The sequence below is a fragment of the Stenella coeruleoalba genome (assembly GCF_951394435.1).
Source record: "Stenella coeruleoalba genome assembly, chromosome: 1".
In the NCBI taxonomy this organism is placed as follows: domain Eukaryota; kingdom Metazoa; phylum Chordata; class Mammalia; order Artiodactyla; family Delphinidae; genus Stenella; species Stenella coeruleoalba.
This window is the reverse complement of record NC_137169.1, coordinates 40,299,329-40,326,528: the sequence shown is the minus strand read 5'-3', so window position 1 is coordinate 40,326,528 and position 27,200 is coordinate 40,299,329. Positions and strand designations below refer to the sequence as shown.

General features: G+C 37.2%; 1 protein-coding gene across 3 annotated transcripts in view; it reads left to right on the top strand.

The window, feature by feature from the left end:
- The window catches only part of LOC307188045 (BEN domain-containing protein 5), a gene marked incomplete at its 3' end in the record, with an annotated part of 1,401,459 nt that overhangs the window by 773,824 nt on the left and 600,435 nt on the right, over positions 1 to 27,200 (top strand). Inside the window, exon 1 of one of the 3 annotated variants that reach the window (XM_079924745.1) lies at positions 11,478 to 11,778. The exons of the other annotated variants lie outside the window; for them this stretch is intronic. Within the exon in view, the coding sequence (XP_079780871.1) occupies positions 11,708 to 11,778 (71 nt within the window). The 5' untranslated portion in view covers positions 11,478 to 11,707. Of the gene's footprint in view, positions 1 to 11,477; positions 11,779 to 27,200 lie in introns of those variants that run through there. 3 annotated transcript variants of the gene reach the window in all.

Here is a 27,200-nt window from a genome sequence, read left to right as displayed (position 1 = left end):
TATAGTATCATGTCATCTGCAAACAGTGACAGCTTTACTTCTTCTTTTCCGATTTGGATTCCTTTTATTTCCTTTTCTTCTCTGATTGCTGTGGCTAAAACTTCCAAAACTATGTTGAATAAGAGTGGTGAGAGTGGGCAACCTTGTCTTGTTCCTGATGTTAGTGGAAATGCTTTCAGTTTTTCACCATTGAGGACGATGTTGGCTGTGGGTTTGTCATATATGGCCTTTATTATGTTGCCAAAAGTACCCTCTACGCCTACTTTCTGCAGGGATTTTATCATAAATGGGTGTTGAATTTTGTCAGAAGCTTTCTCTGCATCTATTGGGATTATCATATGGTTTTTCTCCTTCAATTTGTTAATATGGTTTATCACATTGATTGATTTGCGTATATTGAAGAATCCTTGCATTCCTGGAATAAACCCCACTTGATCATGTTGTATGATCCTTTTAATGTGGTGTTGGATTCTGTTTGCTAGTATTTTGTTGAGGGTTTTTGCATCTATGCTCATCAGTGATATTGGCCTGTAGTTTTCTTTCTTTGTGACATCCTTGTCTGGTTTTGGTATCAAGGTGATGGTGGCCTCGTAGAAGGAGTTTGGGAGTGTTCCTCCCTCTACTATATTTTGGAAGAGTTTGAGAAGGATAGGTGTTAGCTCCTCTCTAAATGTTTGATAGAATTCACCCGTGAAGCAATCTGGTCCTAGGCTTTTGTTTGTTGGAAAATTTTAAATCACAATTTCAATTTCAGTGCTTGTGATTGGTCTTCATATTTTCTGTTTCTTCCTGATTCAGTCTCGGAAGGTTGTGCCTTTCTAAGAATTTGTCCAGTTTTTCCAGGTTGTCCATTTTATTGGCCTAGCGTTGCTTGTAGTATTCTCTCATGATCTTTTGTATTTCTGCAGTGTCAGTTGTTACTTCTCCTTTTTCATTTCTAATTGTATTGATTTGAGTCTTCTCCCTTTTTTTCTTGATGAGTCTGACTAATGGTTTATCTATTTTGTTTATCTTCTCAAAGAACCAGCTTTTAGTTATATTGATCTTTGCTATTGTTTCCTTCATTTCTTTTTCATTTATTTCTGACCTGATTTCTAATATTTCTTTCCTTCTGCTAGCTTTGGGGTTTTTTTTTGTTCTTCTTTCTCTAATTGCTTTAGGTGCAAGGTTAGGTTGTTTATTTGAGACGTTTCCTGTTTCTTAAGGTAGGCTTGTATTGCTATAAACTTCCCTCTTAGACTGCTTTTGCTGCATCCCATAGTTTTTGGGTCATTGTGTCTCCATTGTCATTTGTTTCTAGGTATTTTTTGACTTCCTCTTTTATTTCTTCAGTGATCACTTCGTTATTAAGTAGTGTATTGTTTAGCCTCCATGTGTTTGTATTTTTTACAGATCTTTTCCTGTAATTGATTTCTAGTCTCATAGCATTGTGGTCAGAAAAGATACTTGATACAATTGCAATTTTCTTAAATGTACCAAGGCTTGCTTTGTGACCCCAGATACGATCTATCCTGCAGAATGTTCTGTGAGCACTTGAGAAAAATGTGTATTCTGTTGTTTTTGGATGGAATGTTCTATAAATATCAATTAAGTCCATCTTGTTTAATGTATCATTTAAAGCTTGTGTTTCTTTATTTATTTTCATTTTGATGATCTGTCCATTGGTGAAAGTGGGGTGTTAAAGTCCCCTACTATGAATGCGTTACTGTCGATTTCCCCTTTTAATGGCTGTTAGTATTTACTTTATGTATTGAGGTGCTCCTATGTTGGGTGCATAAATATTTACAATTGTTATACCTTCTTCTTGGATTGATCCCTTGATCATTATGTAGTGTCCTTCTTTGTCTCTTCAAATCGTCTTTATTTTAAAGTCTATTTTGTCTGATATGAGAATTACTACTCCAGCTTTCTTTTGGTTTCCATTTGCATGGTATATCTTTTTCCATCCCCTCACTTTCAGTCTGTATGTGTCTCTAGGTCTGAAGTGGGTGTCTTGGAGACAGCATATATTTGGGTCTTGTTTTTGTATCCATTCAGCCAATCTGTGTCTTTTGGTTGGAGCATTTAGTCCATTTACATTTAAGGTAACTATCGATATGTATGTTCCTATTCCCATTTTCTTAATTGTTTTGGGTTCGTTATTGTAGGTCTTTTCCTTCTCTTGTGTTTCTTGCCTAGAGAAGTTCCTTTAGCATTTGTTGTGAAGCTGGTTTGGTGGTGCGGAACTCTCTCAGCTTTTGCTTGTCTGTAAAGGTTTTAATTTCTCCATCAAATCTGAATGAGATCCTTGCTGGGTAGAGTAATCTTGGTTGCAGGTTTTTCTCCTTCATCACTTTAAATATGTCCTGCCAGTTCCTTCTGGCTTGCAGAGTTTCAGCTGTTAACCTTATGGGGATTCCCTTGTGTGATATTTGTTGTTTTTCCCTTGCTGCTTTTAATACGTTTTCTTTGTATTTAATTTTTGACAGTTTGATTAATATGTGTCTTGGCATATTTCTCCTTGGATTTATCCTGTATGGGACTCTCTGTGCTTCCTGGACTTGATTAGCTGTTTCCTTTCCCATATTAGGGAAGTTTTCAACTATAATCTCTTCAAATATTTTCCCAGTCCCTTTCTTTTTCTCTTCTTCTTCTGGCACCCCTATAATTCGAATGTTGGTGCATTTAATGTTGTCCCAGAGGTCTCTGAGGCTGTCCTCAGTTCTTTTCATTCTTTTTTCTTTATTCTGCTCTGCAGTAGTTATTTTATCTTCCAGGTCACTTATCCGTTCGTCTGCCTCAGTTATTCTGCTATTGATCACATATAGAGTATTTTTAATTTCATTTATTGTGTTTTTCATCATTGTTTGTTTCATCTTTAGTTCTTCTAGGTCCTTGTTAAATGTTTCTTGCATTTTGTCCATTCTATTTCCAAGATTTTGAATCATCTTTACTGTCATTAATCTGAATTCTTTTTCAGGTAGACTGCCTATTTCCTCTTCATTTGTTAGGTCTGGTGGGTTTTTTTCTTGCTCATTCATCTGCTGTGTGTTTTTCTGTCTTCTCATTTTGCTTATCTTACTGTGTTTGGGGTCTCCTTTTTGCAGGCTGCAGGTTCGTAGTTCCCGTTGTTTTTGGTGTCTGTCCCCAGTGGCTAAGGTTGGTTCAGTGGGTTGCGTAGGCTTCCTGGTGGAGGGGACTAGTGCCTGTGTTGTGGTGGATGAGGCTGGATCTTGTCTTTCTGGTGGGCAGGTCCACGTCTGGTAGTGGGTTTTGAGGTGTCTGTGGATTTATTATGATTTTAGCCAGCCTCTCTACTAATGAGTGGTGTTGTGTTCCTGTCTTGCTAGTTGTTTGGCATAGGGTGTCGAGCACTGTGGCTTGCTCATCGTTGAGTGAAGCTGGGCGCTGGTGTTGAGATGGAGAGCTGTGGGAGATTTTCGCTGTTAGATATGTGGAGCTGGGAGGTCTCTTGTGGACCAGTGTCCTGAAGTTGCCTCTCCCACCTCAGAGGCACAGCACTGAGTCCTGGCTGCAGCACCAAGAGCCTTTCATCCACACGGCTCAGAATAAAATGGAGAAAGAGTAGAAAGAAAGAATTAGTAGAAGTAGAAAGAAAGAAAGAAAGAAAGAAAGAAAGAAGCAAGCAAAGGAGGGAGGGAGGAAGGAAGGAAGGAGAGAAGGAAGGAATAAAAGAAAGAAAGAAGATAAAGTAAAATAAAATAAGATAAAATATAATAAAGTTATTAAAATAAAAAAATAATTATTAAGAAAAAAATTAAACAAGAAAAACAAACAAAAAAACGTACGGGTAGAACCCTAGGACAAATGGTGGAAGCAAAGCTATACAGACAAAATCTCACACAGAAGCATACACATACACACTCACAAAAAGAAGAAAAGGGGAAAAAAATCACAAATCTTGCTCTCAAAGTCCACCTCAATTTGGGATGATTCGTTGTCTAAAGGAGAGAAGGAAGGAAAGAAAGAAAGAAAGAAGATAAAGTAAAATAAAATAAAGTTATTAAAATAAAAAATGATTAAGAAAAAAAATTTAAAAAAAAGAAAAACGGACGGATAGAACCCTAGGACAAATGGTGAAAGCAAAGCTATACAGACAAAATCTCACACAGAAGCATACACATACACACTCACGAAAAGAGAAAAAGCGGAAAAAATAATATATCTTGCTCTCAAAGCCCACCTCCTCAATTTGGGATGATTCGTTGTCTATTCAGGTATTCCACAGACGCAGGGTAAATCAAGTTGATTGTGGAGCTTTAATCCGCTGCTCTTGAGGCTGCTGGGAGAGATTTCCCTTTCTCTTCTTTGTTCGCACAGCTCCCGGGGTTCAGCTTTGGATCTGGCCCCGCCTGTGCCTGTAGGTCACCAGAGGGCGTCTGTTCTTCACTCAGACAGGACGAGGTTAAAGGAGCAGCTGCTTCGGGGACTCTGGCTCACTCTGACCGGGGAGAGGGAGGGGCACGGAGTGCGGGGCGAGCCTGCGGCGACAGAGGACAGCGTGACATTGCTCCAGCCTGAGGCACGCCGTGCGTTCTTCCGCGGAAGTTGTCCCTGGATCCCGTGACCCTGGCACTGGCGGGCTGCACAGCCTCCCCGGAAGGGGTGTGTGGATAGTGACCTGTGCTCACACACAGGCTTCTTGGTGGCAGCAGCAGCAGCCTTAGCGTTTCATGCCCCTCTCTGGGGTCCCCACTTATATCCGTGGCTTGTGCCCGTCTCTGGAGCTCCTTTAAGCAGCGCTCTTAATCCCCTCTCCTCGCGCACCAGGAAACAAAGAGGGAAGAAAAAGTCTCTTGCCTCTTCGGCAGCTCCAGACTTCTCCCCGGACTCGCTCCTGGCTAGCCGTAGTGCACTAACCCCCTGCAAGCTGTGTTTACCCCGCGAACCCCAGTCCCCTCCCTGCGCTCTGACCGAAGCCCGAGCCTCAGCTCCCAGCCCTGCCTGCCCCAGCGGGTGAGCAGACAAGCCTCTCGGGCTGGTGAGGGCTGGTCGGCACCGATCCTCTGTGCGGGAATCTCTCCGCTTTGCTCTCCACACCCCTATTGCTATGCTCTCCTCCGTGGCTCCGAAGCTTCCCCCCTCCACCACCCGCAGTCTCCGCCCATGAAGGGGCTTCCTGGTGTGTGGAAACCTTTCCTCCTTCACAGCTCCCTCCCACTGGTGCAGGTCCTGTCCCTATTCCTTTGTCTCTGTTTATTCTTTTTTCTTTTGCCCTACCCAGGTACGTGGGGAGTTTCTTTCCTTTTGGGAGGTCTGAGGTCTTCTGCCAGCGTTCAGTAGGTGTTCTGTAGGAGTTGTTCCACGTGTAGATGTATTTCTGGTGTATCTGTGGGGAGAAAGGTGATCTCCGTGTCTTACTCTTCTGCCATCTTCCCCTCGTCCTTCTCAACTCTTCTTGAAGTTCCTACCTTGACCTCATGAAAATTTAACTACTCTTTCTTATATTTCCAGTGGCTTCTCATTACTCTTAAAGTAACATTCAAATTGCTTATCATAGTCTTTAAAGCCCTGTGTAATTTAATCTCTGCAATTTCATCTTCTTTTTCCTTCCCATGTCTCAAGCTCCAGTCATACTAGCTTCTTCAGCTTTCTCAAATATTCTAAACATATTTCCTGGATCAGAGTCCTAGCAGGAATTTGAAGAGAATTTAATACAGGGACAATTTACAATGGTGTTGGCAAGATATAGGGAAGACACAAGGTATAATGCAGTACCTGGAGTTAGTAATACTAGGGCACTGTTACTACATAAGACCTGAAGAAGCTAAGGGAAGAAGTGGTTATCAGACCCCCCAAATAAGAGAATTCTTTTGACATAGTCACCTGACAGGAACTGAGAAAGATAGATTGAGGCACACAGCTAGCTTAATGTCACTCCACAAGGAAGGATCCAGGGAAGTAAGTAGTCAAACAATTGTCTCCTCTCTCCTTCCCTTATATATTTCTGGGACTCCCCATTGTGTAAACCCAACCTGGAAGCTGGAAAGCCAGGGAGCCCTTTTTATTTAGTAGGTTGAGCCAATTGCCAAAATCAGCAGTTCCATAAGTTTCAATTCATAAGGTTCATTACTGTATTGCACCTAACACAGTACCTGATGTGTGGTTGGCACTCAATAATTCTTTGTTAAATAAATGAATGCATTGCTCCTTCTTTCCACAGAAGCTTGTACTTCTTTCATAGCATTATCACAATGTGACCTGTACTATAGTTGTTTATATATCTTTCTTTGGTGAGCTTCTTGAGAATAACATTATTTTATTCTTTTTAACTCTCAGTATCTGGTAGAGGGCCTAGAACATAGTAGGAGATAACTAAAATTTTAAGTGAAATAACAGTCCACCTTAGAGCAGGAATTTGACACTAAGTACATGTCCCAGGGCATTCTATTTTGAGTTCATAAAACTATCTTATATTACTACCTAATTGTTGACTGTGTCTTGTCACCTCAATTCCTATAAGGATAGCCCCATGTTTTCTCCTCTTTGGTCCTCCAGAGCATCCTTATATTCTCATTTTATGTTTGTTGATTCCTGCTTTAGACATACTTCTAATTAGCTTGGTTGCTGGCTTCATAGTCCACAGTAAAATGTAAGAAGGGACACAGGAAAAATAAAGGGCTACCAAAGCAAGTAGATTAATAGCCGCATGAGCAACAGCCAGTAGTCTGAGAGCAAAATGGGAAACAAAAACAACTTGAATTCAAGCTCCACAAGACTATGGACCATTACTCCTATTACTTGTCTCCCAAATATCTAAAAAAGTGCCTGATATATGGTAGTAATAATAATTATGATTAAAAAAACTAGCATAGGGCTATGCAGATACCTGAATTACATCTAGACTTTGGTTCCAGAGTCCTTGCTCAATAAATATTTGTTGAATTTAGGAATAACTAAAAGAATGAATGAATGAAGTGCATTACGTCCCAGTCTCCAGTTCATTTGATTTCATCATTGGATGGTGTTTATACTCGAGAAGAAATGCAGTTTACATTGTACTTGCAAAGTTTGTTAAACTGAGTATAACTGAATCTAAGTGGAGTAAAATTAATAAGTCCCTTCTTGTTTAATACCAGTAAATGTTACTGTGCATTCTTGTTGTGTTTAAATATAAACTCCATTAAAACTGTGTTTCTCCTTTGGTTGTATATGTAAGTAATTAAAGCAGTTTCTTAACTCTCAGAAATGGCACCCACCTTTTAAAACCCCAGAAGGAGTACAAATATTTAGTATGAGTTTTACATGGTGGCAGTTTTCCCTTAGGCACAGTCCCGTTGCATTTATAGCACTTGCCAGAGTTGTGCCAGTCACATGGCTCCAAAAACTACTAAAAAAAGAGGACTAAACTTTAAGCCTAAAAATAAAAGGGAAAAAATCTGAATGCATGTCATATCACCCTGACAGCACCTGCAAATTCTATTTTGATTACGTTACATGCAGGTCAGTGGACACACCTAAGAAATCCTTGTCTCCTGTAACTTGAGAATCACTAGCAGTTAAGTTTTGTCAAATACTTTGCCAGCTGGCTTTGTTCATCACCAATAAAATCCCTGGAGCCTTGACAGCTCTTTTAGATGGCAAAATATCTCCTTTTGGAAATCTGTGCAAGTTGGAGGGCATATTTTTCTCTGCTGGCCTGTCCCAGTGCAATGAGTACAATTGTGGATGTCCTATCTTAAGAGGATCATGCTGCTTTCCTGGGACAGTTTAGCTTGAGAGAAGAAGGACATTGAAGTGAAGATGAAGGAACCAGAGATGTTGGGTTTGAAGAAAAGACTGGGTTCTGAATTTGTTAGCTCTTTGACCTTGGGCAGTTCTGCACATCTGAGATACTCCAGGCCTATGTTTCTCCATCTATGATTTGTACATGTACTATTGTTGTGAGAGTAAATAGAAAATATATTGGAAAGTACCACATCAGTTATAAAGTTCTACCTAACCATTATTATTTTATTATTATTCAAATATCTTGTGAGGCCAAACATTAAGTCAAAAAATAATATATCACAAAAGCTGTTAGAGTGCTAGTGTATAAAACAAGCCTTCTAAATTTAAGAAAATTGAAATCATATTAAGCATCTTTTTTGACCACAATGCTATGAGACTAGAAATCAGCTATAAGAAAAAAAAGTCTGCAAAAAACACAAATACATGTGGAGGCTAAACAATATGCTACTAAACAAGCAATGGATCACTGCAGGAATCAAAGAGGAAGTTAAAAAAATACCTGGAGACAAGTGAAAATGAAAACACAATGATCCAAAATCAATGGGACACAGCAAAAGCAGTTCTAAGAAGGAAGTTTATAGCGATATAAGCTTACCTCAGGAAACAAGAAAAATCTTAAATAAACAACCTAATCTTACACCTTAAGGAGCTAGAAAAAGAGGAACAAAGGAAATCCAAAGTTAGTGGAAGGAAAGAAACCATAAAGTTCAGAACAGAAATAAATGAAATAGAGCTGAAATAAACAATGGAAAAGATCAATGGAACTACGAGCTATTTCTTTGGAGAGATAAACAAAATTGATAAACCTTTAGCCAGACTCATAAGAAAAAAAGAAATTAAATCAGAAATTTAAAACGAGACATTACAACCAACTTCACAGAAATACAAAGGATCATAAGAGACTACTATGAGTAACTATATGCCAATAAGATGAACAACATAGAAGAAATGGACAAATTCCTAGAAATGTGAAATTTCCCAAGATTGAACCAGGAAGAAATAGAAAATATGAAAGATCAATTACCAGTAATGAAATTGAATCAGAAAAACACACACACAAAAAACAATTCCCAAACAACAAAAGTCCAGGACAAAAGGACTTCACAGGTGAATTCTACCAAACATTTAGAGAAGAGTTAACACTTATCTTTCTCAAGCTATTTTTAAAAATTGCAAAGGAGGGAATGCTTCTGAACACATTCTGTGAGGCCAGCATCATCCTGACACCAAAACCAGACAAAGATATCAAAAGAAAAAGAAAATTACAGGCCAGTAGGCCAGTATCACTGATGGACATAGATGACAAAATCCTCAACAAAATACTAGCAAACCAAATCCAACAATACATCAAAAGGATCATTCACCATGACCAAGTGGGATTTATCCCAGAGATGCAAGGATTCTTCAATATATGCAAATCAATCAATGTGATAGACTACATTAACAAATTGAAGAATAAAAACCATATGATCATCTCACTAGATGCAGAAAAAGCTTTTGATAAAATTCAGTACCCATGTATGATAAAAACTCACCAGAAAGTAGGCATAGAGGGAACATACCTCAACATAATAGAGGCCATATATGACAAGCCCACAGCTAACATCTTACTCAATGGTGAAAAGCTGAAAGCATTTCCTCTAAGATCAGGAATAGGACATGGATGCCCACTCTTGCCACTTTTATTCAATACAGTATTGGAAGTCTTAGCCACAGCAATCAAACAAGAAAAGGAGATAAAAGGAATCCAAATTGGAAAAGAAGAAGTAAAACTCATTGTTTGAAGATACCGTGATACTCTACATAGAAAATCCTAAAGATGCCACAAAAAAATTATAAGAGCTCATTAATGAATTTGGTAAAGTTGCAGGATACAAAATCAATATACAGAAATCTGTTGCATTTCTATATGTTAAAAATGAACTATCAGAAGAGAAATTAAGGCAATGACCCTATTTGCCATTGAATCAAAAAGAATAAAGTACCTAGGAATAAACCTAAGGAGACAAATGTCTGTACTCAGAAAACTATAAGACATTGATAAAAGAAATTGAAGATGATGCAAACAGATGGAAAGATATACTATGTTCATGGATTGGAAGAATTAATATTGTTAAAATGACCATACTGTCCAAGGCAATCTATAGATTCAATGCAATCCCTGTCAAAATACCAATGGCATTTTCAAAGAACTAGAACAAATAATTTTAAAATTTGAACAGAAACACAAAAGACCCCAAATAGCCAAAACAGTCTTGAGAAAGAAGAACAGAGCTGGAGGAATCACACGCCCTGACTTCAGAATATACTACAAATCTACAGCAATCAAAACAATATGGTACTGGCACAAAAACAGATGCATAGATCAATGGAACAGAATAGAGAGCCCAGAAACCCACACTTACATGGCCAATTAATCTACACCAAAGGAGCCAAGACTATACAGTGAATAAAAGACATTCTCTTCAATAAGTGGTGCTGGGAAAACAGGACAACTACACATAAAAGAGTGAAATCAGAACATTCTCTATTACCATATACAAAAATAAACTCAAAATGGATTAAAGACCTAAACATAAGACCAGAAACCATAAAACTCCTAGAAGAAAGCATAGGCAGAACACTCTTTGACATACGTTGTAGCAAAATTTTTTGAATCTGTCTCTGACAGAAAAAATAAAAGCAAAAATAGACAAATGGGACCGAATTAAACTTAAAAGCTGTTGCACAGCAAAGGAAACCAACAATGAAATGAAAAGACAACCTACTGAATGGGAGAAAATATTTTCAAATGCTATGACTGATAAGGGGTTAATATCTAAAATCTATAAACCACACATACAACTCAAGAGAAAAAAAACAAGTAACCCAATTAAAAAATGGGCAGAAGAACTGAATAGACGTTTATCCAAAGAAGACATACAGATGGCCAACAGACATATGAAAATATGCTCAACATTGTTAATCATCAGAGAAATGCAAACTAAAACCACAAAGAGATATTACCTCACACCTGTCCGAATGGCTATCATAGAAAAGAACATAAATAACAAATGTTAGCAAGGATGTGGAGAAAAGGGAAGCCTCCTACACTGTTAGTGGTAACATAAATTGGTGCAGCCACTGTTGTAAACAGTATGGAGGTTTCTCAAGAAATCAAGAATAGAACTACCATATGACAATTCCACTTCTGGTTATATATCTGAAAAAAATCCAAGACACTAATTTGAAAAGATACATGCATCCCAGTGTTCATAGCAACATTATTTACAATTGTCAAGATATGGAAGCAACTTAAGTGTCCATCAACAGAGGAATGGATAGAATACTACTTAGCCATAAAAAAGAATGAAATTTTACCATTTGCAACAACATGAATGGACTTGGAGGGTATTATGCTAAGTGAAATATATCAGACAAAGACAAATACTGTTTGATATCACTTATATGTGGAATCTAAAAACTAAAAGAAACTAGTGAATATAACAAAAAAGAAACTGATTCACATATACAAAGAACAAACTGGTGGTTACCAGTGGGGAGAGGGAAGAGGGAAAGGACAAAATAGCAGTAGGGGATTAAGAGGTACAAACTACTATGTTTAAAAAAAAAAAACAGAAAACAGCGTCAGAAGGCCTGAGTCCAAATTTTAGTTAGGCCACTTGATGGCCAGGTGACTTTATGTTATTCACTTAGCCTTCTGAGCTTCAACTTTCTAATCTCTAAAATTGGAATTCATAAGTTCCTTCAAAAAACAGATATTAAGCCCCAGTTTTGTTCGTGAACCTGGTCATATATGGAGATAAAAAGGTAGGTGCTTTTATCTTGTTAGTGAGACAGTAAGTAAAAAGAGATAGGATCATAACTTATAACCAAGGGTCATTGCTCTGTAGAGGAGTGCATCTATCCCAGCCTGATGCATCATTGCTTATTTCCAAACAGGATTTGAAGCAACAAACAGTAGAAATGTTAAAGAATGTTAAAACAGTCCCTTGACAAGACCCTTTTCACCATGGTCCCATTTGATCCTCATTATAGTCATACAAGGTAGGAAGAGCAGCACCATTGTTGCCTGCACATTCATCCACCCACTTATTCATTTAACACATTTATTGAGGGCCAAGTATTGCACATAAAGTGCTGTAGTTGCTGTCTGACTGTAAATATGTATCATTTCCTCACATGCTTTTCACTCACAAAACATTTGAAAAGGTCCTCATTGGATGTCCCCTTGCACTGCAAGGAGAGGAAAAGATTCTTGGACTTAAAGGTGACCCGCCTAGGGTTTAAATTCCCGCTCTACCAGGACAGACTGAGGAGCTCTGGCTTAATTGTAGAGCTGGCACATAGCAGGCTCTCAATAAATAGTGAAAGAGTGGGTGAATGAATGGATGAATGAATGAATGATGACATTTCACATCTTTGAGCTTCAGTTCACTCACTTGTAAAATGGAAATAACTCCTGGATCCCAAATATGGTTGTGAGATTTGCATAAATTATTGTACTTAAAAAGTGTTTCTGTAAATGGTAAAGCAACAAGTATGGTTCTGCTTGAACTCCATCCTCCTCTTACCCAGCACAGATAGCCATAGTTCCTCCCTGGAAATTACCTGCTCTGGACTAGCTTGCCTGAGTATATTTTGGACGCCTTTCCTTTTGGCCAGACTACTCTGGTTGCTATGTTGATAATAGACTATAGGGCGACAAATAAGGAAACCAGTTCTGATGGTATTTCTCTTATCTAAGCAAAAAATGGTAGTGACTTGAACCAGAGTGGTAGCAATAGATTGACTGTTTACTGAATGTATTTTTAAAGTAAACCCAGTAGTATTTCTTAAAGGGTTGGATGTATAGTAAAAGATAGAGAGGAGTCAAAGATGATTCAGGGATTTTGCTCTGAGCACAACGAGGATGGAGTTGCCATCAACTGAGATGGAAATGACTGTACTTGGGGTAGGTTTGTGGAGGTCAGATTAGAAATTCAGTTTGCGGCATGTTAAATTGAGGTGTTAGAATCCAAGTGGAAATGTTGAAAAGGCAATTGGGTATATGAGTCTGGAGATAGAGAGGGATGTTTTAACTAGAGATATAAATTTGATGAGCAGCGCCACAGGAGGATTATGTGGGATGAGGACAGCCATTGCCTTTGGCAACCGGATTACAGGTGAAGTTTTCAGAGCCATTTCAGTGATGTGATAGGGAATGAAGTCAGACTGCAGTGTGTTAAGGAATATACAAACATCAAAAAAGTAGCAATAGTAAATGTGGATTACTGTTTTTAAGTATTTTGATAGTGGAGGGAAAGAGCAAGGAAGCAGGAGTTGCGGGAAGAGAACTGATATTTTAACTAGGCTATAATTTGGGGCCCATTTTTGACTCCATACCTCTTAACACACTTTTCTCCATTAGCTTCATCAAAGTCTGTTTCCAACTGTTCCTTCTCTAGTTTTCCCTCTGGCTGCTACTTAAAGGTTCTGACTGCAGTAGTCTTCTCTTTGGACTTTATTCACCCACCTGACAGAGAGTGATATAAAAGTCTAGCCTGGCATTCAAGACTCTCCAAGATCTGGCTCTGGTGTGTTGTTAGTTTCTTCCTTCCACACTTTCTCTCCCATACAACCTAAGCTCTTTCCACTCTGGATTGTTTTCTAGTCCCCGGAACTTCTCACTTTCACGCCTTCATGCCCTGAAGCATGTTCTTCACTTTGCCTAGAAGCCCCACCTGCTTTCTTTCTTCATGTATGTAAATTTTCTTTTTTTTTAATCAATACTCTGCTCAAATGCTGTTTCTTCCAGGTAGATTCAAACTTCCTTCCCTCACCTGTAGGAATTAGAGCACAATTTCCCTTTTTCTTGTAGTGATTACTTTCAACTTGTCCAAAACTGGCACACATTATTATATAATAATTAATTATTTTATAGGTGTTGATAGAAATGTCCAGGATGTTGAACGATCTCTTTCTGAAGTTTTGAGATTCTGTGATTCTTTTATTACCAAGTGCCATGAAGATGCCAAATTCTGACATCATCTGCCCACCCACTCACTTTATCATTTAGCTCACTTCCTATACAGCTACTCTGTGCCCTTTAGAGCCACTCCACTGGACTGAGGCTGAAAGATCTGGATTTTAATTTTCAATTTATTGGAAGATCCTGAGTATTGGTATCAACATCAATATCATGAGTACTAACCTGGGTATCAGTCACTTTATACGAAATGAAGATCACAGTCTCTATTGTAGAAGAAGGTATTACAATCATATCCTTCTAAAACCAGTGATTACACAGACTATTTAAACGTCACCCCCTTCAGGGAGTTTTCCTGGTGTTCCCATACCATCATTCCCCACATCTGTGTTTCAGCATCGTTTTGTATAAACTTCTGTCAATACATTTGTCACATGATATCACTCAATCTCTACCATACAGTTAATATCAGAAATAGTTTAGTGTCATGTTAATAGCATGGGATTTAGGTTCATGTAGATCTAGGTTCAAATTCTTGTTCCACTATTTTTTAGCTGTGTAACCTTGACTAAAATTATGTAATACCTCTGATCATTAATATCATGATTTATAAAATGGGGACTTTATTTGGAAAAGATGAAATGCTAAATATGAAACATCTGGCAGACTGCTGGATACATATTGAATTACTCAGCAAATATTTGTCAATTTGATTTCATTGAATTGGTTCAGTTCATAAAGCATTCTTTCTACATTCTAATACCACAAACTATTGGGGAGATGAAATTAGATCATTGATTTCATTTTTATAAGTGAAAAAGGGTTACAGTTTTAACCTGCTGTGAACCTCAAAAGTGGACTGATTGTCTGAAAGACCAGCATATTTCTTGTATTTAAATAGAACAAATTGAATTACAGCTTAAACAGCAGTAGAAATTCCCACAGAGTAGTATTTTTTCAATATAAACCATTATCCCTGCCAGCCATATGTATAGACATGGCAAAGCTTATGTATTTTTTTTTCATTAAAAACAAAATGATTAATTTCACAAGTTATTGTATTCGTCACAACAGCCAAATTCAAATGAAATATTCTAGTGCTTAGAGATATTAAAGACTGGCTTATTGGAAGGAGTCTGTAGTTTTGGTGCTCTTTTCTTAGAAGAGCCTGTGGTTGTTATTTTTTAGCAAGAAATCTAAAAGGGTTTTATAGCACCATTTTTCCTGATGTATTATTTTTAGACTTTAAATTGGTCCCTGGTTACTTTCAGAAGTTCTCTAATATAGTATCTGTTAATCATGGGAGCAGCAGCACATAGTGGACAAGATGCAGCTTGAAAGTTGGAAAGATCTGCATTTGAATTCTGGCCTTAGGCAAATTCCTTAATGTCTTGGAGTACTTTTCCTCATCTGTGAAATGGGGATGAGACTTAGTTTTCAGAGTAGTTGTGTGAAATGAGTTGAAGCAAGTGAAATGCCTGGCAACAGGTAAATGTTCTTTTTAAAATTGTCTACACTTATGTTTATCAGTGAAACAGGATTTTCTTACTTGCCAGGACAGAGGGTTTGTTGTTGCTCTTTTTGCCTGTGTGCTTGTCCCTAAATAATCATTACAACCTAGTGAGAGATCATAAGAAAATTTAAACTTGGAATCTTGTTTTTAACAGCTTTAGAATAAAAATATGTCTTTATAGTTTTGACTATGTCATTTTTTGCACAATTAATTTATCTGGTCATTAAAGTAATATATGTTCACTGCAGAAAGTTTAGAAAGTACAGAAAGTCCTAAAGAAAAAACAAAAATCATCTGAAGTTTCACAATTCAGTGACCACCACAGTTAATATTATAGTTTGATCCACTAATTCATTTTGTGTACAGGCACGTGCCGTGTGTATACATGTTTGTGTGTGTACTTTTCATTTCATAAAATTGAGATCGTAAAAATACTCTGGATTTTTATTGTTTTTTTTAAGTTTTTATTTTCATATAGCAATATGTCACAAACATTTTATATATCATTACAGTTTTCAAGAAATACTATTTTAATGGCAATAAAGTATTTTATCATATACAATAGCTTATTTAAAAGAAATCCATACTTTTTAACCATTTACATTGTTTCTAAATATTTGCTCTTATACATAACCTGGCATCTCAGCAGTGAACATTCTTGCATGTGAACTTCTGTGCAGTCATAATTGTTTCCATAGGATAAATATTTGGCATGGTAATTACAGGGTCAAAGGGTATGAACAGTCACATAGTGTCAAATGTTGTCCTCTAGAAAACTATTTTATTGATAGTTAGTCCCATTGAAATGTGTAGAAGAATGTTCATTTCTCAACTCCTTGCCGCACTGGGTATTATGGTATTTTTAATAGTTGGCAATTTGATATAGGAATATGGTGTTTTAGAGTTTTCTTTTACATGCATTTAAATAATAGTGGGATTAAAACCTTTACATATGTCTATTGGCATTTTTATCCCTTTAATGAATTGCCTAGTCACCTTTCACCCATTTTTCTAAAAATATATTCATTTTTTTCTTAATGATTTAAGAGATCATTTTACATACTACTAACAATAATGCCAAGCTCAATCCATAACATGAGGATAAAAAGCATTGCTCATATGAAGTCCTTTGATGTCTTCTGGCTCTAGGATAGATGTCCCCAGTGGAACTGAATTTGGTCACTTTTTAAGATCCCTTCCATTTCCAAGTCATATGACTATATGATTGATAATCACTGTGATTCTCCTTGGCTTCACTTATGGAGATGAAGTGACTTCAAGTCAGAAGTGTTGCCCAGACACTTAAGATTCTCCTTATTCCTCTGAGTCCTGGGTCCAGCTAACATTGGACTTTATAAATGATAATAAAGTTGTCATCATCTCCTTTTCAGAACCTACATGCTCCTTCTCATCAACATTTAAAATACTTAAGACATTCCTGTACTTTAGGGGGGAAAACCCTTGACTACAAAATTCCCTTGAACTCTTTCCTGGCAGGCAAACATTTTGAAAAAGTTTTCTGTATTTCCTATTCTCATTTTCAGTTTTTCAGTAACTCTTCCAACACTGCTTCCACCACTCCAATGAAACTGCTCTTCACAAGTCAACAATGACCTTATTACCAAATATAATACATGGTCTAATTCCTTATCTTTTAATCACATTTGATCCTGTTGACCACACTGTAATGAATTCTTGAATTCCATGAGACCACTCTCTCCTGTTTGTTTTTTTCTCACTACCTTCTCCATAAGTTCTTCTCCCTTTGATAATTTCCTGAATATTGGTGATCTTTAACTTGCTTGGTCCTCATCTCTTCTCATTTTTTGAACTCTACTAGGGAAGTTCATCTAATTCGTTGGCATTAATTATAATTGCATGTTGCTTCTCTGACTTTGTATGCAAACCTATATATATATACACACACATATATGATTTTCTTTGGTATATTGCAGGTACTTCAAATTCCATTCAAAAATAGACTTATCTATCACCATCCCCATAAACTGATGCTCCTTCAATGTCTCTTATTTCAGAAGATGCCACTACGACTCACCTCGTTATTCAGGGCAGAATTCAGAGCGTTATTCCTGATTCTAATCTTTCCATAATTCAATCAATTACCAAATCCTGTCAAGCTTGTCCGTTCTCCTGCTTCATAAATATCTCTTCAAAACAAAAACCAAACAGGCAAAAAACCCAAAAAGCATATGTTGTTGTTGGTGGTGGTAAACGTACCATTCTCTCTTGCCCCAAGCATTTGCACATGCTGTTATGTCTATTTTACAAAACTATTGAGGTCTCCTTCAGATCTCAGCTTCCCCTGAGAAATCTCTGTAAACCTCTAATTTGGGTTAGTTGCTTCTATGAGGTACTCTCATTGCATCTGGATTTCCCCAACATAGTATTTAACACACTCGTTATTGCTCATTTGATTCTCCCTCTTGTAGTAGATGAGCAGCTCCACAGAACTTTGTTCTTTTAAATAAAATAACTCTACTGATATGTAATTTATATACAATAAATTGCTCACATTTTAAGGGTAGAGATCAATGAATTTTGACAAATGTATACACTCATGGAACCACCACCATGATATTTCCATCACCCTCAAAAGTTCTCTTGTGCCGCTTCCCTGTCAACCTCCCTCCTTGACCCCCTCACCCAAACAACCACTGATCTGCATTCTTCTATTGTAGATTCAATTTGTCTTTCCTAAAGTTTAATATAAATTGAATAATAAAGTATGTATTCTTTCATTCCTACTTTCTTTACTCAGTACTGTGTTTTGCAGGTATCTGTAGTTCATTTATTTAAATTGCTTAGTAGTATTCCATTCTATAAATATACTGTAACTTTTTTAGCTGCTCATTTGTTGATGTAAATTTGAGTTGTGTTCATGAATAAAACTACTATGGGTATTCAATATAAGTTTTTGTGAAGGCATATAATTTTATTTTATTATTTTTTGAAATTTCATTTTATTGTGTTAAGAACACAATATGAGATTTACTCTCAATACATTTTTAAGTATACAATGCAGTATTGTTAACTATAGGGACAATGTTGTACAGTACATCTCTAAAACTTACTTATTTTGTATAATTGAGACTTTATGCCCATTGTTTAGCAACTCCCAATTTCTTCCTCCCCCCTCCCCCTGGGAACCATCATTCTACTCTCTGATTCTATGAGTTTGACTATTTTAGATACCACATGTAAATGGAATCATGCAGTATTTGTCCTTCTGTGACTGACTTATTTCACTTAGCATGATATCCTCACAGTTCATCCATGCTGTCGCCTAATACAGAATTTCCTTCTTTGTTAAGGTTGAATGGTGTTCCATTGTATATACCACATTTTCTTTTTTTTTTTTTGCGGTACGCGGACCTCTCACTGTTGTGGCCTCTCCCGTTGCGGAGCACAGGCTCCGAACGCTCAGACTCAGCGGCCATGGCTCACGGGCCCAGCCGCTGCGTGGCATGTGGGATCCTCCCGGACTGGGGCACGAACCCGTGTCCCCTGCATCGGCAGGCAGACTCTCAACCACTGCGCCACCAGGGAAACCCACCACATTTTCTTTATTCATTCAGTTGTTTCTAAATCTTGACTTTGTGAACAGTGCTGCATATGGGAATGCAGATATCTGAGATCCTGATTTCAATTCTTTTGGATAAATACCTATAAATGGGATTGCTGGATCATATGGTAGTTTTATTTTTTATTTTCTGAGTACTTTGTACTGTTCTCCATTATAGCTACACCATTTTGCATTTTCACAAACAGTGTACAAGGGTTCCAGTTTCTTCACATCCTTGCCAACACTTATTGTCATTTGTTTAATAACAGCCATTCTGACAGGTGTGAGGTAATATCTCATTGTGGATTTGATTTTCATTTCCCTGATGATTAGTGACATTGAGTAATTTTTCATATCCATTGGCCATTTATTTGTATGTTGTCTTTGGAGATATGACTACTCAAGTCCTTAGCCCATTTTTAATTGGGTTACTAGTTCTTCATTTTTTGTTTTTTACTATTGCATTGTAAGAATTCCTTATATATTTTGTAGATGAACCCCTTATCAGATGTATGGTTTGCAAATATATACTCCCACTCTGTTACCTTCCACTCTGTTGATTGTTTCCTTTGCTATATGCAGCAGCTTTTTAGTTTTAGTCCCATTTGTTTGTTTGTTTATTTATTTATTTTTATTGCCTGTGCTTTTGGTGTCATCTCCATGAAATCATTGCCAAGACCAAAGTCAAGAAGCCTTTCCCCTATGTTTTCTTCTAGGAGCTTTACAGTTTCATGCCTTACATTTAAGTCTTTAATCTGTTTTGAATTGATTTTTAGTATGATGTAGGATAAGGATTCAATTTCATTCTTTTGCATGTGGATATCCAGTATTTAAAAAGATTTTGTCCATGAGTTGTTGCAGAATCAGTGTGTTTGTGGGTGGAAGACATCTTGCAGACATCACTCCTCAGTACCATGCTCTTTTAATTACTCTAGCTTTGTAATGTTTTTTAAAACCAAGAAATTAAAGGCATACCATTTTATTTCCACTTAGGAATGAATTAATGGGTTATACAGTAAATATATTTATTAACTTTATAAAAATCTGGCAAACCGTTTTCTACAATGGTTGTATGTACCATTTGTGTATTCCCACCAGCAATGTATGAAAGTTCCAGTTATACTATATCCTTGTCAACACTTGTTATTATTAGTATTTTTAAACTTAGCCCTTCTAGTGGGTATGTAGTAGTGTGCAATGTAGTTTCTATTTTCATTTCCTAGTGGCTGATGATGGTGAACATTTTTCATGAGCTTATTGTGCATTTGTTTATGTTCTTTGGTTAAAAATCTATTCAGATCTTTTGCCCATTTCTGATTTTAATGTTTATCTTATTAATGAATTGTCTGAGTTACTTATATTTTCTGGATACAGGTTGTCAGATACATGATTTATGAATAATTTCTCTTTTTCTGTGGCTTGTTTCATTTTCTGAGTAGTTTCTTTTGTAGAGCAAACATTCAATTTTCATCAATTTTATCATATTATTTTCTTTTATGGTTCATGCTTTTTGTATCCTATCTAAGAAATCTTTGCGTAACCTAAGGTAAAATATTTTTCACCTATGTTTTTTTTTAAGAAATTTTGTAGTTTAAGCTTTTACATTTATATCTGTGATTTCAAGTTAATTTTTTATATGGTATGATATTAGGGTCAAGATTTATTATTTTTTTCCATATGGACATACAGTTGTTCCAGCATCATTTGTTGAAAAGATAATCCTTTTCGGATTGAATTATACTGGCTGTGATGTTAAAAATCAATGACCACGTTCCATTTCTGTTCATATCCTCTTTCTGGACTCCACTATGTTCCTTTGATCTATCCCTATCCTTAGGCCAATTTCACACATCATTGATTACTTTAGTTTTACAGAAAGTCTCAAAATCAGGTAGTTTAAGCTCTCCAAACTCGTTTTTCTTTTTCAAAAGAGCTGTGGCTATTCTAGTTTCTTTGTATTGCTATATACATTATACAATCAGTTTATCAATTGGGATTGCATTTAATCTATAGGTAAATTTTAGGATAATTGATAGCCTAACAGTACTGAATCTTTTAATACATGAACAGTGTGTATATCTTCATTTATTTAAGTCTTCCTTAATTTCTCCAACAATGTTTTGAAGTTTTCAGTGTTCTGTCAATTGATGATAAAGGATTGTTGAAGTTTCCAACTATAATTGTGAATCTGTTTTTCTTTCAGTTCTGTCAGATTTTACTTTATGTATTTCAAAGCTGTTTTAGGTGCATACATTTTTATAATTTTTGTCTTCTGCATGCAGTGATCCCTTGATCATTGTGAAATTTTCTCATTATCCATGTTGATATTCTTTCTCTGAAGTATACTTTATTTTATATTAATGTAGTAATTCTGCAGCTTTCTAATGATTACTGACTGCATGGTATATATTTTCCATTCTTACAAAGAAATGCTTGTGTTTTTATATTTAAAGTGAAATTCTTGTAGGCAGCATAGAGTTCAACATTGATTTTTAAATTCAGTCTGATAATCTCTGCTTTTAATGGAGTGTCTAGATCATTTAATATAATGTGCTTATGAATTTGGCTGGGTTTAAGTCTATCATCTTCCTCTTTGTTTTCCATTGGTTCCATTTGTTCCATCTGTTCTCGGTACTTTTTCCCCCTCTGCTCCTGCTTTCTTTTGGATTAATTGGAGTATTTTTAAGGATTCTGTTCAATCTTCACTGTTTGCTTTTTAGCCAAACCTCTTTGCTTTACCTTTTTGAGGTTGCTTTGGGGTTTGCAATAAGTATCTGTGACTTATCACAACCTACATTCAAATAGTGTTATAACTGTTTGCATATACCGAAATATCTTTAAAACAATATACTTATATTTTTTCCTGTTCTTTTGATATTTTTATCATAGATTTTATATCTGCATGTCAACCCACAATACATTGCTGTTATTTTTGTTTTAAACACCTAAATCTGCTGGTCACAAATTATCTTAATTTGGTTAGCTGAAAAAGTTTTCATTTTGCTTTAATTTTTAACAAAGACTGAGTTATTTTATTATGAAATGTTTAATTATGTCACTTTTATTTTGAAAGATTTTTGCTATAATTTTAAGTTGACAAGTCTTTTTCAGCACTTCAAAATGCTGTTCAACTGTCTTCTGGCTTACATAGTTTTGATTAGATTTCTGCAGTCATTCTTATCTTTGTTTCTCTTTCGTCTTATTTCTCCCCACTTCCCTTGCTGCCTTTAAGATATTTCTCTTTATCACTGGTTTTCACAAATTTTATTATAATGTGTCTTGGTGTACTTACTTTGTGTTTATTCTACTTGTTGTTCATTGAGCTACATGGATCTATGGGTTTATATTTTTCATCAAATTTGGAAAAATTTCAGCCATTATTTCTTCACTAACAAATATTTTTTCTGTCCTTTTTCTCTCTCCTCTCCTCCTGTGATTCCATTTACATATGACTTAGACCCTTTGATATTGCCCCAAATGTTGCTGAGACTCTTAATTTTTTTCAGTCTTTTTCTTTTTCTTTTTTTTTTTAAATCTCTGTGCTTCATTTTGGATAGTTTTTATTGCTTTGTCTTCAAGTTTTGTAATCCTTACTTCTGTAGTATCTATTCTGAAATTAAGTCTATCCTGTTAATTTTTTTTCAGATTTGTATTTTTTATCTCTAGAAGTTTCATTTGATTAATTTTATATCTTCCATTACTCTAATTATGACTATTTTCCTTTACTTAATGTTCTTGTATGCTAACTTCACTATATCTACAATTTATGAGTTTGTTTCTATTGACTTATTTTTCTTATGATTATTGGTCACATTTTTCTACTTCTTGATATACCTTTAATTTTTGATTTGCTGCTGGATTTTCTGTGTTTGTACTTTGTCTTTCTTTAAAGAGTTGGGTTTTGTTTTGGCTGGAAGTTGAGTTGCAGTTCAGTTTGATCGTTTTATAGTTTAGTTTTTAAGATATTTTAGGGAAGAGTGCCTTTACTCTAGAAATAGTTTAACCCTGTTTCTGAGGCCTGGCCCTTTTCTGGTATCTTTTCCAAATGACTCAAGGTATCAATGAGGGCTCTCCACTCTTGGAACATGATCAATTCCTAACCTCTCTATGATCTCTGGGAAGTGTTCAAGTACAATTTTCCCCAGCTGCTCTTTTCCTGATCTCATGGAGTTTTACCCTTATGCATGAATTTGGAGACAGCAAAGACTCAAGGCACCACTGTGCAAATTTCTGAAGCTCTTTTTCTGCAAAGCTCCCTCTTCTCAAGGACTATCCCTCATTACTTCAGAATCTCTGGATTCTGATCTTTATCTTCTCAATTTTGCAACACCATTAGGCTATGCTTGGTATCCACTATCAAAAATATGCCTCCAGGCAAAAATCCTAGTTGATTACAAGCCTTACCTCACTTTCCTCTCTTGTTTTACAGGAGAGCCCTGCATTGCCTATTGTCCAATATCTGAAAACAATTTTTAAATATCTTTTGTTCATTTTCTAATTGTTTCAGACAGTAGGGTAAATCTGGTTTCTGTACTTGCATCATGACTGGAAGTGAAACTGCACACCTCAGATGGGACTTGAACCCAGTTGCACCTCGGATGTGACTTGAAACCACAATCTTCTAACTGAAATCACACATGTCTCAGGACTCAATGAAGCTCATGTTCTTTATGTCTCAGCTCAGAAAGAATTCAGTGAGAGGCAAAGTGATAGACAAGAAGTAGAGTTATTAATATAAGATTCTTGTGAAGGATACAAGCAGGCAGGCAAGAAGGCTCTGCCTTGAGAACTAAGTGGGCTACATTTTTATAATCAAAGGAAAAGTAGGGAGGGATAGAAGACCACCTTCTTTCTCATTCTTTGAATAGATATCAGGCTTACATCATTAGCTCCCCCTTTGCATTGAGTGGGAGAGTTTGACTCTATAAGGTCAAACTAGGACTGTCATGGCACTTATTCAGATCAGCAGAGGGGTGGTAACATATACTAAAATATGTTAAAATCATCTGTGGTTTCAGTATAATGAGGGTCTTCTACTTTGGAATGTCACCTTTCCCTTATAGTCTTATCCTTGGTCCTAAGGATCATTATCTTGCTGACCTTGGCCAGCAAGATGAAGGCCTCAGTTTTTTGCTTAATGGCCTGGAGCACATGTCATGCTTTTATTTATGGCTTTATTGTTAAGCAAGCCTGCTTCATTTGATGATGTTCTGATAGCTTTCCTGAGTGATCGTTAACTTACAGTAGTCTCCCAAAGTTTCCTAAAGCTCCCTCTCTATCTATAATCCCTTTCTATCTATAATAGTGGGATTTCTAAAACTACCTGTGTAACTGTCCTACTCTATCCATATCATTAGTGTAACTCCAAGCCCTTTTAAATGTCTTTGAATGTGATATATCATAGCTAAAATAGTCTATATCCAGGATCTTTGATGTCAGAGTCTATACCAAAGCCAAATTTCAGTTCAGTTTATGAAACATTAAAAGTCACTGAAAATCTGCTAAGTTCTTTATTGAGTTCTGAGGTATAAAGATAAAATGGAGAAAAATTCCTTTACCGAGGGAACTACGTATAGTCAGGGAAGACAAATGGGTAAGTAATCTTGGGCAAGTCATTTTACAATACATCAAAATAGGTACCATGGTGTAATTAAAAAAAGGTGGACTAGACAACAATACTACCAGTCCTCCAAGACAGACCTTGATTAAACTGTGGAGAATCTGCCAAGATTATTATTTAATCCTACCACTTTGTGTAAAGTTGGACAAGTTAATAGTTGTCTAAACTTGAGTTTTTTCATCATCATATCTTCCCGTGATAGTTCTTGGGGTGATTGTGAGGACTAAGTGTGTACACGCATAAAATACTTGCCTATAGTAGTGATGCCGAAACTCAGCCTCTGTGCACCAGTGCTGAACCAAATCTCAGAGACAGAGTTTTGGGTGAAGTAGAAGAGAATAGCTTTATTGCTTTGCCAGGCAAAGGGGGACACAGTGGGCTCACACCCTCAAAAACTGTGTGTCCCAACCCAGGGGGGATTTGGTGAGGAGTTTTATAGCAATGGTTCAAAGGTGGGGTTGCCAATAAGGATCAGGGTGTGTGCAGGGCCTGCATTCCTGTAATCTGGCCTCAGGTGGTCTCCTGATGAGCTTCTGTGGTTCTTGAGGGTATCAAACTGTGACCTTCTCTCTGGAATAAAGAGTGCTTCATCAAGTAGTTAACATCTTCCATTTGTTGGGGATTTTAGTTATTTTAGTTCTACAGAAGAGCTCAAAGATATTATGTGTATCCCTTGAGGCTGAACCAGGATCCTGTCCCAAGGTTGCATTATTATTATTTATTGACTGCTCCTCCCTTGTCTCTGCATCCCCTCCCTTCCCTGATTAGCAACTGTTTGAACCAGCCCTTTGGAACTCAGGGAAGGTCATGGAGTCTGAAACCCATTCCCTACAAACAAGAAATGGGGGACACAGAAAGGCTTCTGTGCCCAGGAGCCCCACAGAATCCTACTCTTTTTCAGTAGGTGCTCAGTTTAGTTTAGTTCTCTTCTTCTCTCTATGACTTAGCTTCTGTAACCAAGCAGGACCCGGTGGGGCCCTCCTGGGCACAAAAGCCTTTCCATGTCCCATTTCTTATTTATAGGATAAAAACATCAGCCTCCTAGACCTCCTTGATTTCCAAGGAGCAGATTCAAACCGTTGCTATTCAGGGAAATAAGGGAATGCAGAAACAAAGGCCAAACAATCAAGAAAATATAGTGCAACAATTAAAGCAGTATCCTGGTTCCTCCTCAAGGAATATACATAACAATATTTTGAGTCCTTCTGCAGGAACTAAGGCCCCACCCAGGTGGAGGATGGTAACTTCAGACTGCGCACAAGATTCTTGGAGCACCGCCCTGCCCCGTTACCTCACCACCAAGCAATAAGAAGAAAATCACACACCCCACAGCTCTCATCCCAAATTTTGCCTATAAAAACTTCTCCCCCAAAACCATTGGGGAATTCGGGTTTTTCTGAGCCAAACCACCCATTCTCCTTGCTTGTCCCTGCAATAAAACTTACTGTGCTCTAAACTCTGATGTTTCAGTTTGTGTGGCCTCACTGTGCATCCAGCACACGAACTTGCATTCTGTAACAATTTCTCACCCATATATTTGGAATAATCTCCTATGTAGGAGATTATTATTAGATTATAGGATTGTTGTGAAGATCAGAGATTATGGATTCAGCAGCACTGTGAAGTCTGTAGATCACTATGGAACTCTGAGGACCTTGGCAATTTTCTTTATTTTCTAAGCAGCAGCCTGGGCAAGTTGGTTAAACGTCATTGTTCCTGTAATTGCCAGGCTAATTGGAACAGTAGATTGATTTTGACTCCTACAGTATAGGGTCATTCTCAGCAGTGACAATCTTGTTAGGTTCTTCACAGTGCAGCAAAAACCTATCTTGGCAGCACTGATTATTTTATTTATTTATTTATTTGTTTGTTTGTTTGTTTTTGGCTGTGTTGGGTCTTCTTTGCTGTGCACGGGCTTTCTCTAGTTGCAGCGAGTGGAGGCTACTCTTTGTTTTGGCACATGGGCTCAGTAGTTGTGGCTCTCAGGCTCTAGAGTGCAGGCTCAGTAGTTGTGGTTCATGGGCTTAGTTGCTCCATGGCACGTGGGATCTTCCCAGACCAGGGCTCGAACCCATGTCCCCTACACTGGCAGGCGGATTCTTAACCACTGTGCCACCAGAAGAGTCCAGCATTGGTTATATTTTAGATGACCATAGGGTATGTTATTAATTCTTGGACTTGTGTTATGGGGTTAGTCTAAGCTTAGATGGGTGTCTTTAGAGCCTTATAACAGCTGTTTCTTTTGGCTAGCACTGCTCTAATATCAGTGTTCCAAATATATATTTCTCATATATATTTTGTCTTAGTCCACTGTTCCTGGCTCACAGCTCCTAAAACCCTTGGAATATCCTGTGTTTAAGAGCTATAAATGTGTCTTTTGTTATGTTAATGAGGTGACTTTTGGAAAGCCCCTAGTTAACCTAAGGCTCAGCTCGTTGTCAGGAGAACCATCCTTGTGATTAGAGAGTTGGAACCTCCAATTTCACCCACCCCCACCTCCAACTCCAGAGAGGGGAGAGGGCCTGGATATAGAGTTCAATTGCGAAAGACCAATGATTAGTTAATCATGCCTCTGTAGTGAGGCCTCCATACAAACAACAGTACAGAGTTCAGAGAGCTTTGGGGTTGGTGAACGTGAGGAGAAGTGGGGAGAATGGGGAGCCTGGAGAGGGCATGGAAGCTCTACTCCCCTGTCCATATACCTTCCCCTATACATCTCTTCATCTGGCTGTTCCTGAATGATATCCTTTAATAGTAAACCAGTAATCTAGTAAGTAAAATGTTT